General features: G+C 40.5%; 1 protein-coding gene across 4 annotated transcripts in view; it reads right to left on the bottom strand.

Moving 5' to 3' along the window:
* Nucleotides 1–17,081, bottom strand: part of DTWD2 (DTW domain containing 2) — a 164,436-nt gene that overhangs the window by 111,739 nt on the left and 35,616 nt on the right. For all 4 annotated transcript variants that reach the window (XM_003900021.5, XM_017959798.3, XM_017959799.3 and 1 more), the window contains exons 2-3: nt 6,674–6,764; nt 2,274–2,368 (exon numbers count right to left, since the gene is read on the bottom strand). In XM_003900021.5, coding sequence (XP_003900070.3) covers nt 2,274–2,368; nt 6,674–6,764 — 186 coding nt within the window. The remainder of the gene's footprint in view (nt 1–2,273; nt 2,369–6,673; nt 6,765–17,081) is intronic.

The raw sequence follows: 17,081 nt of genomic DNA on the forward strand, positions 1-17,081 counted from the left end.
AGGCATCACGCTTACCTGACTTTCAAACTATACTGACAAGGCTACAGTAACCAAAACAGCATGGTACTGGTACCAAAACAGAGATATAGATCAATGGAACAGAACAGAGTCTCAGAAATAATACTCACACATCTACAGCCATCTGATCTTTTGACAAACCTTGAGAGAAACAAGAAATGGGGAAAGGATTCCCCTATTTAATAAATGGTGCTGGGAAATTACGCCACAAGTAGAAAGCTGAAACTGATCCTTTCCTTACTCCTTATAATGAAAATTAATTCAAGATGATTAGAGACTTAAATGTTAGACCTAATACCATAAAATCCTAGAGGGAAAACCTAGGTATACTTAATATTCAGGACATAGGCATGGGCAAAGACTTCATGTCTAAAACACCAAAAAGCAACGGCAGCAAAGCCAAAATGTACAAATGGGATCTCATTAAACTAAAGAGCTTCTGCACAGCAAAAAAGAAACTACTCATCAGAGGAACAGGCAACCTACAGAATGGGAGAAAATTTTTGCAATCTACTCATCTGACAAAGGGCTAATATCCAGAACCTACAAAGAACTCAAACAAATTTACAAGAAAAACAAAACAACCCCATCAAAAGTGGGCAAAGGATATGAATAGACACTTCAAAAAGAAGACATTCATACAGCCAACAGACATGAAAAAAATGCCTTCATCAATACTGGCCATCAGAGAAATGCAAATCAAAACCACAATGAGATACCACCGCACCAGCGAATGGCGATCATTAAAAAGTCAGGAAACAAACAGGTGCTGAGAGGATGTGGAGAAATAGGAACACTTCTACACTGTTGGTGGATTGTAAACTAGTTCAACCATTATGGAAAACAGTATGCATGCATTCCTCAAGGATCTAGAACTAGATGTACCATATGACCCAGCCATCCCATTACTGGGGATATAACTCCAAAGGATTATAAATTATGCTGCTATAAAGACACATGCACACGTATGTTTATTGCAGCACTATTCACAATAGCAAAGACTTGAATCAACCCAAAACGTCCATCAGTGACAGATTGATTAAGAAAATGTGGCACATATACACCATGGAATACTACAGCCATAAAAAGGATGAGTTTGTGTCCTTGTAGGGACATGCATGTGCTGGAATCCATCATTCTTGTGCAAACTATCACAAGAACAGAAACCAACACCGTGATGTTCTCACTCATAGGTGGAACTGAACAATGAGATCACTTGGACTCGGAAGGGGAACATCACACACCAGGGCCTATCATGGGGAGGGGGAGGGGGAGGATTGCATTGGGAGCGAGCACCTGATGTAAATGACGAGTTGATGGGTGCAGCACACCAACAAGGCACAAGTATACATATGTAACAAACCTGCAATGCTATGCACATGTACCCTACAACTTACAGTATAATAATAATAAATAAATTTAAAAAAAAAAATAAAAAAAAAAAACAATTGTTTTCTTATATACTAGAGGCAAAAATTTACAAAGGACACCAAAAGCAGTAAGTCTCTTAATCATTCCCCCATGATTTCATCATGTACTCTAACAAAAGCCTAAATTAATCATTCAATTACTACATTTATATTGACAGTTCTAATCTGCTTTAATTTAAAATTCATCAGCAAATAATAATTTATTGGCCAGGCACAGTGGCTCATGCCTGTAGTCCCAGCTGCTCAGGAAGCTGAGGTGGGAGGATCCCTTGAGCCCAAGAGGTGGAGGTTGCAGTAAGCCAAAATTGCACCACTGCATGCCAGACTGGGCAACAAAGTGAGATCCTGCTTCGAAAAATAATAATAATAATAATTTACTAAGTAAGCACTATATTAGGCACCATAGGGAGAAAAAAAACTGAACTAAATCTAATACAAGAACCCTACCAAAAAAAAATGTTGTGGAAGATATTTAAAAAAAAAAAAAAGAACCCTACCATCTACCAACTGGAAGGCACTTTTAACAAAAATGACATAAGCACCAAGTATATTTGCCTTTTAAGTTAAACATACTTTAAGTTAAAACATACTTTTAGGTTAAATATTCCTTTGCTTACACATTATTTATTTTTTTATTTCTGATTTTGTTTTGTTTTGTCTTGTATTATTTTGTGTGGTCGGGGGTTAGCAGAACTTAAATTTTTTGACTAATTTCCACTCTTTAGACCACGAATAACCCGAAAGAAATGAATAAGTTGAACGAAACCATTTTTTAAAGATCTGTGTAGAAAAGAATTATTTACATTGCCCTAACAGTTAATTTACCTTTCTTCACTGAAGCGACGACCAATCTTTACTTTACACTTGTCCTGGGGGAGGCATGCTGCTAGTAGAGGAACTGTACGCAACACTTTGTTTTCCTTTAATTAAAAAATGAATTGAAACATAGATTTTTACTTAGATATACACACTTTTAAATATTTTATAATGAACATCTGATTCATAACTTTATGTATAACTTTTACAAGCCTTTTACTAAAGACCACAGTTTAATAAAAAGAGGTAAAATTTCTCTGATTTATCAGTATTAACCATAACACAAGCATACCTTTTTATTCTATTTGGGTATGTTTACGGGTTTACTGATCAAAGAAGATTACATTAATATATATAATGATTAAAGATTATTAAAATGTAAATTTGTGTTTAAATTGAATCATTTATTCTGACAAGTTTTTCATTTCACAAGTAATTACATTTTGCACTATGTCAGCTTGAAGATAATTGCCTAGATCTTTATGCCCAAACAGCAAGGAAGTGCTCAGAAAACAAAACAATGGGTTCTTCCCAGCATAACCTCTTTATTTAAATTAAAAATTTTTTTAAAAAAGGAAAACAAACAATGTGGTATGTCGAAGGGACATAGAAGTCAATCTTAAAGAGCTCCCAATGGCTAAAACTGAACAATCTGAGCAACAAAATAAATAACACAGTACTGGATTATAACCCAAAGTACAAATTAGAGTCCGGAATGATATAAATAAATGACTTAATAAATAAATGGGGGAGAAGAAACAAATCTTCCTTACAAAAGAATTCCAAATAACAAATGTAAATACTACCCCCTCCAGAAGGTGGAGCTTAGTCTCTTCCTCCCACTTCAGTGTGGGCTGGATTTATGGCCTTCCTTCCAAAGAATATAGAGTATGGAAAGAGAACAAAAATAATAACTTTAGAGTGGAGAAATCAGAAAGGTGGCCGTTTCTGAAAATGCCATTAACTTGACTGTCATCAGTGGTTTCTTCAATGTCCTAGCTTCCAACACTGGAAACCATCTTTCTTGTTGCCATGAGAATTCTACCTTGAATCCCATAGAGCCATGTGATTAGTCACTCTGCCTTAGGTGGTTTTAGGACATTTTCCAATGTTTAATACAGTGTTCTTCTCCCCTTACCATCACCATGAGACTGTGACACAGACTTAATCACTTTCTAAACCTTTATCAAAGTAATACATGTATATATGTCAAATTAAATAGTGCCAAAAGATTTAAAATGCCACAGTTGTTCCCAGATGTACTCCCCAGTACCACTTACTGGAGGCAATCACTTTAACTCTTTTGGCTATTTCTTCTGGTAGTTACCTCCATATAACCACATAATAAACATTGTTTTTCTATTTCTTATCAATTTTAGATATTATCCAAAATCTACCAATTATCATCATAACAGCTAATATTAAGGCACACAATTCTAAGTGCAATACACAGACAGAAATATATCTTTTGTCACATCCATTTTACTAATGAGGAAACTGAAACACAAAGATGTTAATTAACTTGCCCAAAGTTCCATAGTTTATAGAACTATTAAGAATTTGAGCTTGGGCAGTCTAGCTCCACAGCCCTTAAGTACTGCCTCTCATAACAAATGAGGATTTAGCTATCTAACACCACTCCTTCCTCTCACATCTAATATTATTAGTTAAGTCAATAAAGAGTGTTGCATCTTCACGACTAAATATACATTATTCACAAAGGCCAAGTCGTTTAACATTTCTTTCTCGTAAAGCTTTTTGTTATTTTTGAGATAGCTTTTCTGTTTTTATCCTTAAGTAATTTTATATATATGTATACCTACTCTTTGAAATGCTCCATCATATCACCTCCATATCATCTACTCCACCAAGTCTTCTTTTCCCAAAGCCCCCTCCTAAAGCCTATCTAAATGGTTTTTAATAACTTTTTTATGGGAGAGTCAAAAAACTAGCATATCCTTTTATTGGAAATGGTGTGCTGAAGTTAACCACAGGCAGCCCAGCACTCATAAGTTAGATGAAAACTGGAAAATTCCTTTGCTGAGAATGGCTGGGCAGGGTGGCTCATGCCTATAGTCCCAGCTCTTAGGGAGGCAGAGGCTGGAGGATACCTTGAGCCCTGGGTTTGAGACCTGTCTGGGCAATATAGTGAGACCCCATTCTTAAAAACAGAAAAAAATAATAATAGAAAGTTCTTTGCTGAGAAGGAAAAACTGTATGGATGCATTTGTATATGCATAAAATATATTTGTAGCACACACAATGATGAATGCATCATCTAAACCATAGATTAATGGTAAAAAAAATAAATTAAAAATAAGATATTTGAAAACATTTAAAAAAAAAAAAAAAAAGGCCAAGCATGATGGCTCATGTCCACAATTCTAGCACCGTGGGAGGCTAAGGCAGGAGGATCACTCAAGGCCAGGAGTTCAAGACTAGCCTGGGCAACATAGTGAGACTCCATCTCTACAAAAAATAGAAAGAAAACATTAATATTGCCACAAATCAATGAAAACACCCATATTAAAAAAGCTATCTTATATCTGGAACCACACAATAATGAAAAGGCACCATACTGTGTCTACTGCAAAATGAACGCAGTACTTACCATCAAATCTCAAGTGGTTTGGGGTTTTGTTTTGTTTTGTTTTTTAAGATAGGGTCTTGCTATATAGCCCAGGTGGGAGTGCAGTGTCACAATCATAGCTCATTGCAGCCTAAAACTCCTGGGCAGAAGGGATGCTCCTACCTCAGCCTCCCAAGTAGCTAGGCCTATAGGCATGTGCCACCACACTTGGCTAATTTTTTTATTTGTTTATAGAGATGGGGTCTCACTATGTTGTCCAGGCTGGTCTCAAACTTGTGGGCTCAAGTTATCCTCCTTCTTCAGCCTCCCAAAGTGCTTGAATTATAGGCATGAGCCACCACTCCCAGCCTCAAAAGTCAGGTTTTAACCAAAACTGCTATGGCCAGCAAGCTATCATTTTACATAAATTTTGAGCTGTACAATGTTTTAAGTTTAAATGCAGTAAAATAGTGCTAGTGACCAAAATTGTCATAATCCTGACAAAAGCATGATGCTGTTAAGACTGAGAAAAAGGTTAGGCCAGGCGCGGTGGCTCACGCCTGTAATCCCAGCACTTTGGGAGGCTGAGGTGGGCAGATCACGAGGTCAGGAGATCAAGACCATCCTGGCTAACATGGTGAAACCCCGTCTCTACTAAAAATACAAAAATTAGCCGGGCATTGTGGCAGGCACCTGTAGTCCCAGCTATACTTGGGAGGCTGAAGTAGGAGAATGGCGTGAATCCAGAAGGCAGAGCTTGCAGTAAGCTGAGATCGCGTCACTGCACTCCAGCCTGGGCAACAGAGCAAGACTCCATCTCAAAAAAAAAAAAAAAAAAAAGGCTGAGAAAAATGTTGCCCACCAAATGGAATAGTTAGCAATTTGCAATAAAAGAAAAAATATTTCAAGGCTAAGCCATGAGAATTGTTTGTACGTGGGAGGCAGAGATTGCAGTGAGCTAAGATTGTGCCACTGTACTGCAGCCTGGGTGACAGAGGGAGACCCTGTCTCAATCAATCAATCAATCAATCAATCAATAAATGTTTCATTATTTGAAAGAGATAAAAGATTAATTTCTTTTATACCTCTGTTAAAGTCTTCAAGTGATCCAGACTTGAGAAATTTAAAAAATAATTATTCCTTCTTAGAATGCTTGACTGGGTCTATGATAACCTCAGTTCCTAAATACTGAAAGAGTTTTAACTGTAGTTTACACTAAATATACTTCACAGTATGCATTGAGTAGTTTTGTATTAATTATAACTTCCTCCCCTCTTCATTAAGCAGCTAATCAAAAGTTACAAACACACATACACGCTGGCACATATGTATAATTGTACCTGTACAAGAGAGTATTAATTTTAAAATCTTTACCTATAACATGCATTATGAAATATACAAGTTTCTTCTATTCATCTAAAATAAACCAAAAATTTATTTATACATTCACTTTGTAAGAGTAAAATGCCAAAGTTACCTCTACTGTAGCAAGAAAAGACATCAAGGAACATACGCTATGACCAAAATTTAAAAAGCAATGATTTTCTTAGCTCTTTATTCACAAAATCTCATTATTTCTTCATACAAAATTATTGGAGTTTTACATTTATATACTATTCAGTAACATAGATTTTGTGAAATGTTATCTCTCTCTAGAGCATATGACTCTATACTACCACATGAAATTAAAAGGAAACTATTTTTTTCCAAAGAGAAAGTATTTATCATCAACTTCTTTTCAGAAATGCTAAAGAGCTGGTAAAGATAAGTATGTTTATCTTCGTGTTTCCTCTTGTGGACTCATATTCTATTTGAAATCATGTATTTTACAAAATCTTACCTCTGCTGGATGCTGAATTATGTACAAATGGGTAGAGATATGCAGAGGGTGCGCTGGGAGAAATGGACACAAACACACTTTCTGAGGCCGGCTGAAAGATAAAAAGAAAAATAAAACTGGTAAATTTTAAAAACACAATGATATAACAATTTTTAAAAATGAACTTAATCCCACTGAATTTATACAAAGAAGTTTGCTAAAGCTGCATTCTTTTCAAAATGAAATACCAAAACTGAATTTAATCAATCAGACTTTAGACATGAGAATTTGGAGAAATTCAAGTAAATTCTTTACCACTTATATAGATTAACGTACCTCAAAAAAAAAAAAAAAAATCTTACCTTAGTTATATTTAGAGAAAGAATACCTATAAGTTATCTGGTCCCTTTATTCAAAAAATGACACTTCTGATTTGCATTCCAAATCAAGAAGAGATCTCACATCAAAGAGAAACCTGGCAACTCTTCTATATCACTTTAAGTTGAGTAAACAATAAGATGATAAAATATTAAAATATAATTACCATGTAGAGAAAAATACTAATCAAACTTAGCCATCAACCAATACAGAGAGCTTAACAATTGGGAGAAGAAATTCAAATAGACGCCACCAAATTGTATTTGGCTAGAATTATACCAGAAGAGTATTTGCCTTTTCCATTCAACTTACCTTTTCTTACTGTTTGTCATTTTTATTTTACTTACTTTTTAGTGCTTTACTATTGTTTAGGTAACTCTTACACACAATATAAAGTTCGAATAGAATTAAAGGGTATACCTGCTATCTCTGTCCTCCAGCCTACGGTATTCTCTTCCTTTAGGGGCAACCAATGACCGGTTTTTTATGTGTCCTTCCAAAGGTATTATATGAATAAACATTTATATTTTACCATTAAATACTACATTTGGTATGTGTATTTATAACACAAAATTCACGGCCAGGCACGGTGGCTCACGCCTGTAATCCCAGCACTTTGGGAGGCTGAGGCAGGTGGATCACCTGACGTCAAGAGTTCGAGACCAGCCTGGCCAATGTGGTGAAACCCCATCTCTACTAAAAATGCAAAAATCAGCTGGGCATGGTGGTGGGTGCCTATAATCCCAGCTACTCGGGAGGTGGAGATAGGAGAATTGCTTGAACCCAGGAGACAGAGGTTGCAGTGACCTGAGATTGTGCCACTGCACTCCAGCCTAGGCGACAGAGCAAGACTCCATGTCAAAAAAAAAAAAAAAAAAAGGAAAGAAATTCATTAAGCAGTCAGATCCCAGATATGGGAGTAAATGTTTCACAAACGATCACAGGCAGGTGTTATAGCCATTACAACTGTATACAAATGAATGCTATATTAAAGGGAATTTCCAATACCATACATACAAGCTGACCACTGTTAACTCTTTCCTCAATTTTACTTATATGGAATTTTAGACTGAAGTTAAGAAATGCTTATTAATAAACCATACAGTGTGGGTAAATTGGCTCAAACATCTGTTAAATACACCCTCTCATTCTGCAAGAAACTGCCAAATCTATGCTCTGGATGAAGAAATTATTTAGATATCTTAGGCAGAAGTAAAATCATATTATACATGACTCCACCTCCTCTTTCCAACCCCACTGAACCTGGAATGGAAGCTTAACCCAAGGAAAATCAATACACCTGATTTCCAGTGACTTCTGAGATGATTCGCTATGATTGTTCTGCCCCACACTGGATTTCCTCTCAGGAATATAAGGAGATTTTTGAGATAGAAAGTCTTTCTGTGGTCACAAGAGTAAACACAAAAGAGGGACAGATACCAGTTGATGGAACTGGGTGCACTGACAAACACATCAAGCACTGCTATAAGAAAGGATTCCTCACTCAGTAGAAAGAGGAACAGGATGAGGTACATTCAAATTCTAAAAACTGAGATTCTGACTTTTTTTATTAAGTTAACTAAAACCAAAAACTAAAATGATTCGAAGAATAAATACATCACAGAACAGAAGAACCAAGTAAAAACTGATGTTTCTCCAACCGAACCAGGCAAATTTAAATGAAGTATCTATATCCTAATAGTATTTCAATGTGCTGGGTGGGGTAGAGTTTGACTTTGAATTTTTTTTTAATAAATCTATTCAAATGTTGACTGAAGAAAAGTTGTTAAGTCCATAAACATTAGCTTCAATCTTAAAAAAAAAAAAAAAAAAACAGAATCTCACTCTGTCACCCAGGCTGGAGTGCAGAGGCACAAACTCAGCTCACTGCCACCTCTGCCTCCTGGATTCAAGTGATTCTCATGTCTCAGCCTCCTGAATAGCTGGGATTACAGGCACACATCACCATGTCCAGCTAACTTTTTTTATATTTTTAGCAGAGAGAGGTTTTCACCACGTTGGCCAAGCTGGTCTCGAACTCCTGACCTCAAGTGATCCGCCCACCTCAGTCTCTCAAAGTGCTAGTGAAACAGAAAATTTTCCTTGACCCCTTCCTGGGCCTCATGACAGGAGTGCCTCACTTACTCGGTCCACAGCTCTCAACCCCTGGTGGGACGGGGAGCAGCAGGTGAGCGGGTGCAGGAGCCAGAGCTTGCACTTTTGGGTGCTGGCAGGAGGAAAACTCCGTGGGCCGCCCCCCACCGCAGTGTCTAGGGGGGTACTCGTGACCCCTGAAGCCCCAGAGGGCATGTGTTACAGTGCTCTTTTAGCTTTGCCGCTCACACCTGTGGCACCCAAGCTCTTGTTCAGCATCCAGTAAAAATCGGGTCACACGAATGAATTGAAGGGTGGTAAATACGGAGGATTTTATTGCCAATGAAAGTGGCTCTCAGAGGGAAGGAGAGCTGGAAGAGGGATGGAGCAGGAAGGTGATCTTCCCCTGGATTCTGACTGTCCCCCACTGGACTCTCCGAAGCAACACCATTAAGCCATCCCTCTGAGGTCAAGCTGCTTTTCTCCAATGTCAAACTGCAGTCGTACCATACAGCTGCCTTTCCTCCTCTCCCTTTCTCTTCCCTCTGTCAGTTGAGTCAGGGGTTTTTATGGGTACAGGATGGGGATGGAACAGGCCATGTGTGGTTTTGGAAAAGACAACATTTGAGCGGGAAAACAGGAATGCACGTTCTCACTTTGGGGCATAGTTCCAGGCTTGAGGGTGGGGCTTTGCCAGGGACCTTGCCCTTTTCTGCCCAGAATTTCTCTGCCTCCTGTTCCTATCACTGGGATTACAGGTGTGAGCCACGACACTCAACCAATTTTAATCTTTTACAGATAAAAGTCCTAACTTGTATCTGTAAAAGATTAAAATGTTATTGGGGCAACACAGAGTGTTTTTACCTAAAAGGTTGATTTCTAACCTTTAGTAGATGAACTACCTATTACACTATGTTTTTATAATATATATTATCATTCATCAAATGTGTTATGCAACATTTGTTATTAAAGTGAGTCTAACTTCAATTCATTTTGGGGATTTTTAGAACTACATAAAACCACAATATACCTGCAGTTCCTCAGTAGTATCACAAAATCAACTTATTTGAACTGCCCTTTTTAAACATTCTATAAAAATTGATAATTTATCCTCAATGGACTCAGTGAAAATGTCAAATGAGATGAATTTTTTTCTTTTTTGAGACAGGGTCTTGCTCTGTCACCCAGACTGGGGTGCAATGGCACAATCAAAGCTCACTACAGCCTCAATCTCCCAGGCTCAAACAATCCTCCCACCTCAGTCACCCAAGTAGCATCTGGGACTAGAAGCACACACTATCACATTTGGCTAATTTTTTATTTTTCTGTAAAGACAGGGTCTCACCATGATTCCCAGGCTGGTCTCAAACTCCTGGGCTAAAGCAATCCTCCTGCCTCGGCTTCCCAAAGTGTTGGGATTATAGGCGTGGGCCACTGCACCTGGAATTTTTTTTTTTTTTAATAAATCAAACTGTAATATTTTGGCCTTTTTAAACGCAGCTTTAAATATCTAAATTAACAACCAGGTGTGGTGATTCACACCTGTAATCCTAGCACTTTGGGAGGCTAAGGCAGGCAGACCACTTGATCACAGGAGTTCAAAAACAGCCTGGGCAACATAGCAAAACACTGAGCATGATGGTGAGCACCTTTAATCCTAGCTACTTGGGAGGCTGAGGCCAGAGGATCACTTGGCCCAGGAGATTGAGGCTACAGTGAGCTATGACTGCACCACTGCATTCCACCCTGGGTGACAAAGCAAGATCCTGTCTCAAAAAAAAAAAAAAAAAAAGAAAAGAATAGAAAATAGAAATAACTAAATATAACTCTCTATAAAAATCAAGTTATCTTCGTATCTTGGAACTATCACGCACGTCCATGTGAAGAGACCACCAAACAGGCTTTGTGTGAGCAATAAAGCTTTTTAATCACCTGGGTGCAGGCAGGCTGAGTTCAAAAAGAGAGTCAGGGAAGACAGAGAGGGGTGAGGCCACTTTATAGGAGTTGGGTAGGTAGTGGAAAATCACAGTCAAAGGGGTTGTTCTCTGGCAGGCAGGGGCGGGGGTCACAAGGTGCTCAGTCGGGGAGCTTCTGAGCCAGGAAAAGAAATTTCACAGGGTAATGTCATCAGTTAAGGCAGGAACTGGCCACTTTCATTTTGTTTGTAATTTTTCACTTGCTTCAGGCAATCTAGAGGTATAAGTGCAGGCTTGGGCTCAGAGGCCTGACATTCCTGTCTTCTTATATTAATAAGAAAAATAAAACAAAATAGTGTTGAAGAGTTGGGGCAGCAAAAATTTTGGGGGGTGGTATGGAGAGATAATGGGAGATGTTTCTCACGGCTGCTTCAAGCGGGATTAGTGTCAGGGTGGGAACGTAGAGTGGGAGAGATTAAGCTGAAGGAAGATTTTGTGGTAAGGGGCAATATTGTGGGGTTGTTAGAAGGAGCATTTGTCATATAGAATGATTGGTGATGGCCTGGATGTGATTTTGTATGAAATGAGAAACTAAACAGAAAACACAAAGTCCAAATAAGAGAAGGAGAAAAACAGGTATTAAAGGACTAAGAAATTCGGAGGACCCAGGACATCTAATTAGAGAGTGCCCAAGGGGGTTCAGCATAATTACTTGCTTGGTTCGTAAGTTTTTGGGCTCTATCCTTGAGTTTTTTTATGTTGTCATATGCCAGGTCAGACTGATTTAGGTAAAAACACTCTTCATTAAAAATATACAGAGTCCTCTTTTTTTAGCAGTGAGTAAGTCGAGGCCTTGGCAATTTTGGAGGAAACACAAATGCAAAGCCAGCAATTGTTTGTTAAAGAAGGATTAGAAAAGGCTAGGAGAGAGTGAGTGAGATTGACAGTGTGGTGAAGATAGCTGGGGAGAGGTAGAGGGTGGCATAAGAAAGGGAACGAGAATAAGAGTGAGTATAAAAGTAAAGAATAGGACTTCATCAGGGTGAAAGTACTGGAGTGTACCTTGCAACTGAAGATCTTCTATCCACTTTACGAGAGACTTAAGGGTGGTGGTTTGAGGTAAAACCAGGAGATATCAGTTATGATGGTTTGGAGGAAAAGTATAAACTGACAGTGTAAACAAGGGCAGGGCATTCACGAGTAGTTGAGAATGGTGAATAGGAGTATGACTAGACAGAAGACAGTAGGGATGACAAATTTTGGGGGCACAGTCCAAATGAGGGGCATGGGAGGACTGTGTAAAAGCCCTGTTGTAAAGTGTAGGATAAGGAAGAAGAGACCTAATAAAAATGAAAGGATGTATTAGGCTTATAAGGGTTACTACTTTTCTTCAGAAATGTGGGTGAGTTTAAGGAAAGTAGGGGAAAGTACTTGCGACTTCTAGGAGGAAGAGGAGAGACCAGGCTGGCAGTCTGATGGACACAGCTTTATTCTGGAACGGTGAACCCAATGGGGAGGGGTCCTGCAGGCAGACAGCAGTTGGGGTATTATAGATGACTAAGTAGGGTCCAGTCCTTCGAGGTTGTAGAGTTTGAGGGGTCAGATTCTTAACAAGAACTGATCGTCCAGTTAGGGTGTCTTTATATGGCTGGGAATCTGAAGTAGGCAAGAGAAGATTAGCAGCCTGGCAATTTTCAGCCTGAGGGAGGACTGGAAGATAGTTGCTTAGAGGACTGGTGTCTGGGATGAGGTTGGGGCTGAGCAAGAAAGTGAATTATGTCTGACAGAAGGGAACAAATGACCGTGGTGGCCTTCTCAGACCCTGAGGGAAAGGCCTCTACCTATCCAGTAAAAGTGTTTTCTCAGACCAAGAGGTATTTTAGTTTTCTGACACAGGACATGTGAGTAAAGTCAATTTGCCAGTCCTGGACCTCCAAGCTTGATGTGTAGGGAAAGGAGGGGGCCTGAATAATCCCTGAGTAGTAGTAGAATAGCAGATGGAACACTGAGAAGTGATTTCCTTGAGGACAGACTTCCACAATGGAAAGGAAATGAGAGGTTCTAAGAGGCAGGCTAGGAGCTTGTTACCTAAATGGAAGAAGTTGTGAAATAACGACAGAATAGAATGGGCCTGTGAGACTGGAAGAAGATATTTTCCTTCGTCTAAGAATCATTTGCCTTCTGTGGAAAGAGACTGATAGGTGGAAGTTTCAGTGGAAGAGTAGATGGGAGTGACTGTTGAGAAGGAGATAAACTGGCCATGAGGGAAAGAAGTTGGGATGCTGGCTGCTTCTTTAGCTACTTTATCAGCATAATGAGCAATGGGATCTGATGCCTTTTGATGGCCCTTGCAGTGAATGATTCCAGCTTCCTTTGGAAGTAAAGCAGCCTTGAGAAGAGTTTTTATTAAAGAGGCATTAATGATGGAGGACCCTTGTGTAGTAAGGAGACCTCTTTCAGCCCATATAACAGCATAGTGGTGCAGGATATGGAAGGCACATTTAGAGTCAGTACAAATATTGACACATAGTCTCTTTGCAAGAGTGAGGGTCCAAGTTAAGGCAACGAGTTTGACTTGCTGAGAGGTAGTGCAGGGGGGCAGAGTGGTAGGCCCATTGATAGATGTGGAAGATACTATAGCATAGCCTGCTTTAGCTGGTGAACTGCCATTAATAAACCAACTGTGATCAGGGTGAGAAACAGGAAAAAAGGAAATATAGGGAAATGGAGTGAATGCCAGGTGGATCAGAGAGAAACAGTCATGGGAGGTCAGGTGTGGTATCAGGAATAATGGGGGGGGGCAGCCTAAAACAATAAGGTCAAGTTGTTTGGACAGAAAAGCTACAGGGCACAGTCCTGGCTCTTGTGTAAGAATTCTGACTGCACAGCCCTGTACTTCAGCTGTGTGTAATGAAAAGTGTTGGGATTAGTTAGCGAGAGCTAGTGTGGGAGCAGCTTCTAGGGCTGATTTTAAGGAATGGAAAGAGGAATGGGGAAACGATTTAGGATCTATGGGGTCAGCTAGGTTTCCTTTTGTGAGTTTATATAATGGTTTAGTCAGGATGGCAAAATCAGGTGTCCAAAGGTGAAAGTACCTAACCATGCCTAGGAAGGAAAGGAGTTGTTGCTTTGTAGAAGGGGTTGGGGTTTGGGAGATTAGTCGGACATGATCAGCAGGGAGAGCACGTGTGTTTTTATTAAGAATTATGCCAAGAAAGGTAACAGATGAGGAAGAAATTTGGGCTTTGAAGGGGGATGCGCGATATTCTTTTGAGAAAGATGTTGGAGAAGCAGAAGGGTGTCCTATTGGGAAGATTTGTAGGAGGGGCTATAAAGTAGAAGGTCATTAAAATACTGAATAAAGTGAGAAGCAGATGGACGGAAAGAAAATAAATCATGAGAAAGGGCTTGACTGAAGTAATGGGGGCTGTTCCTGTAGCCTTGCGGCAGTACAGCCTAGGTAAGCTGCTAAGCCTGATGGGTGTCTGTTGGGGTCCGCGTGTTTCCTAAACAAAGGAATGAACACACAAGACAACATAAGACAAGACAAACATGGCGGCTGCTTCGAATGGCGTGCTCTGCTTTATTTTATACAGTCGTTTGTGGAATGTTGCCAAGTCACAAGAAACATTGTTGTTCTTCTGACCTTTCTCTGACTTTCTGGATTTTCAAGATGTTTACACATAAACAAGCCTCCAACACCCTGCTTCGTTTGCAAGAGCAGGACTTATCAGGAATGCCCTGCTTCGTTTGCAAGAGCAGGACTTATCGGGAATGCCTGGCTTCGTTTGCAAGAGCAGGACTTATCGGGAATGCCCGGCTTCGTTTGCAAGAGCAGGACTTATCAGGAACATCTCGTTTGTGAGCACGTAGTCCTCTACATGTGTCAGGGTCAGTCCAAGTGAAAGCAAAGAGAGGTTGGGATGAAGGGTGCAAAGGAATAGTAAAGGAAGCATGTTTGAAATCCAGAACAGAAAAATGGGTTTTGGAGGGAGGTATTGATAACAAAAGAGTGTACAGGTTGGGTACTACAGGGTGGACAGGCAAAACAATTTGATTGATAAGGCATAGATCCTGTACTAACCTGTAAGACTTGTCCGGTTTTTGGACGGGTAAAATGGGGAAATTGTAAGGAGAATTCATAGGCTTTAGAAGCCCATGCTGTAGCAGGTAAGTGGTAACAGGCTTTAACCTTTTAAAGCATGCTGTGGGATGGGATATTGGCATTGAGTGGGATAAGGGTGATTAGGTTTTAATGGGATGGTAAGGGGTGCATGATCAGTCGCCAAGGTAGGAATAGAGGTGTCTCATACTTGTGGATTAAGGTGGGGAGATACAAGGGGAGGATGTGAAGGAGGCTTTGAACTGGGGAAAAGGGTGGCAATGAGGTGTGGCTGTAGCCTAGGAATAGTCAGGGAAGCAGATAAGTTAGTTAAAATGCCTAGACCTAATAAGGGAACTGGGCAGGTGGGGATAACAAAAAGGAGTGCATAAAAGAATATTGTCTAAGTGGCCGGGTACGATGGCTCATGCCTGAATTCCCAGCACTTTGGGAGGCTGAGGCGGATGGATCACAAGGTCAGGAGATCAAGACCATCCTGGCTAACACAGTGAAACCCCATCTCTACTAAAAATACAAAAAATTAGCCAGACATGGTGGTGGGCGCCTGTAGTCCCAGCTACTCAGGAGGTTGGGAGAATGGCGTGAACCTGGGAGGCAGAGCTTGCATTGAGCCGAGATCGCGCCACTGCACTCCAGCCTGGGCAACAGAGTGAGCTCCATCTCAAAAACAAAAAAGAATATTGTCTAAGCTGGCACCAGAGTTGGGGAGTTTTAAGTGGTTTAGAAGCCTGGCCTGGCTATCAATACCTACAACAGTTATGGAGGCAAGGGAAACAGGCCTTTGAAAAGAAGGTAATGTGGAGTGGGTAGCCTCCGTATTGATTAAGAAGGGCACGGCCTTACCCTCCACTGTAAGAGTTACCTCAAGCGCCTGTGATGGTCCAGGAGGCTTTTGAGGCAATTGGGCAGCGTCAGTCTTCAGCTGCTAAGCCGAGAAGATCTGGGAAGGAGTCAGTCAGAGAGCCTTGGGCCAGAATTCCAGGGGCTCTGGGAGTGGCTGCCGGGTTGGAGAGTCTGATTTCCAGTGGGATCCCTCACAGATGAGACATGGCTTAGGAGGAATCCTGGGCTGCAGGCATTCCTTGGCCCAGTGGCCAGATTTCTGGCACTTGAAGTAAGATCCTGGGGGAGGAGGTCCTGAAGGAATGGCTGACTGCTGTGGCTTAGGCGTTTTGAAGTTCTTCTGTGCTGGAGATGTGGCTGGGGTTTCTCTCACAGCAGAGGCAAGTAATTGCAACTCAGAAATACACTGCTGCTTGGCTGCCTCTTTTATATTATTGTACACCTTGAAGGCGAAGTTAATTAAATCCTGTTGTGGGGTTTGAGGGCTGGAATTTAAGTTTTGGAGCTTATTTTAAACATCGGGAGTGGATTGGGTAACAAAATGTATACTAAGAATAAGACGGCCTTCTGGCCTTTCTGGGTCTAGGGCGGTAAAGCGTCTAAGGGCTGTTGCCAAACAAGCCGTGGACTGGGCTAGGTTTTCATATTTGATTAAAAAAAGCCTAAACACTAACTGATTTGGGAGAGGTCGGATGAAGAAAAAGGAGCATTAACCTTGACCATGCCTTTAGCTCCAGCCACCTCTTTAAGAGGAAATTGTTGGGCAGGTGGGGGAGGGCTAGTCACAGAATAAAACTATAAGCCGGACCGGGTGTGAGGGAAGGAGGTGATAGAAGGATTATAGGGTGGAGGAGCAGAGGCCGAGGAAGAATTGGGACCTAGTTCGGCCTGGCGAAGGGCAGCCTGGGGAGGAGGGGAGAGGTCATATAGGTCCGTAGAAAAGGAGGATTCAAAGGACTCAGAGCTTGGGGTGGAGACTGAAGGGACAGACAGGAGAGAAAGAAGAAAGATTTGGGATGAGTCGCATTGGGAGCAGAGATTAGGAAGGGACTGATATGTAAAAGAATGCCTAGAC

This window comes from Papio anubis, chromosome 5 (genome assembly GCF_008728515.1).
Source record: "Papio anubis isolate 15944 chromosome 5, Panubis1.0, whole genome shotgun sequence".
Taxonomy (NCBI): domain Eukaryota; kingdom Metazoa; phylum Chordata; class Mammalia; order Primates; family Cercopithecidae; genus Papio; species Papio anubis.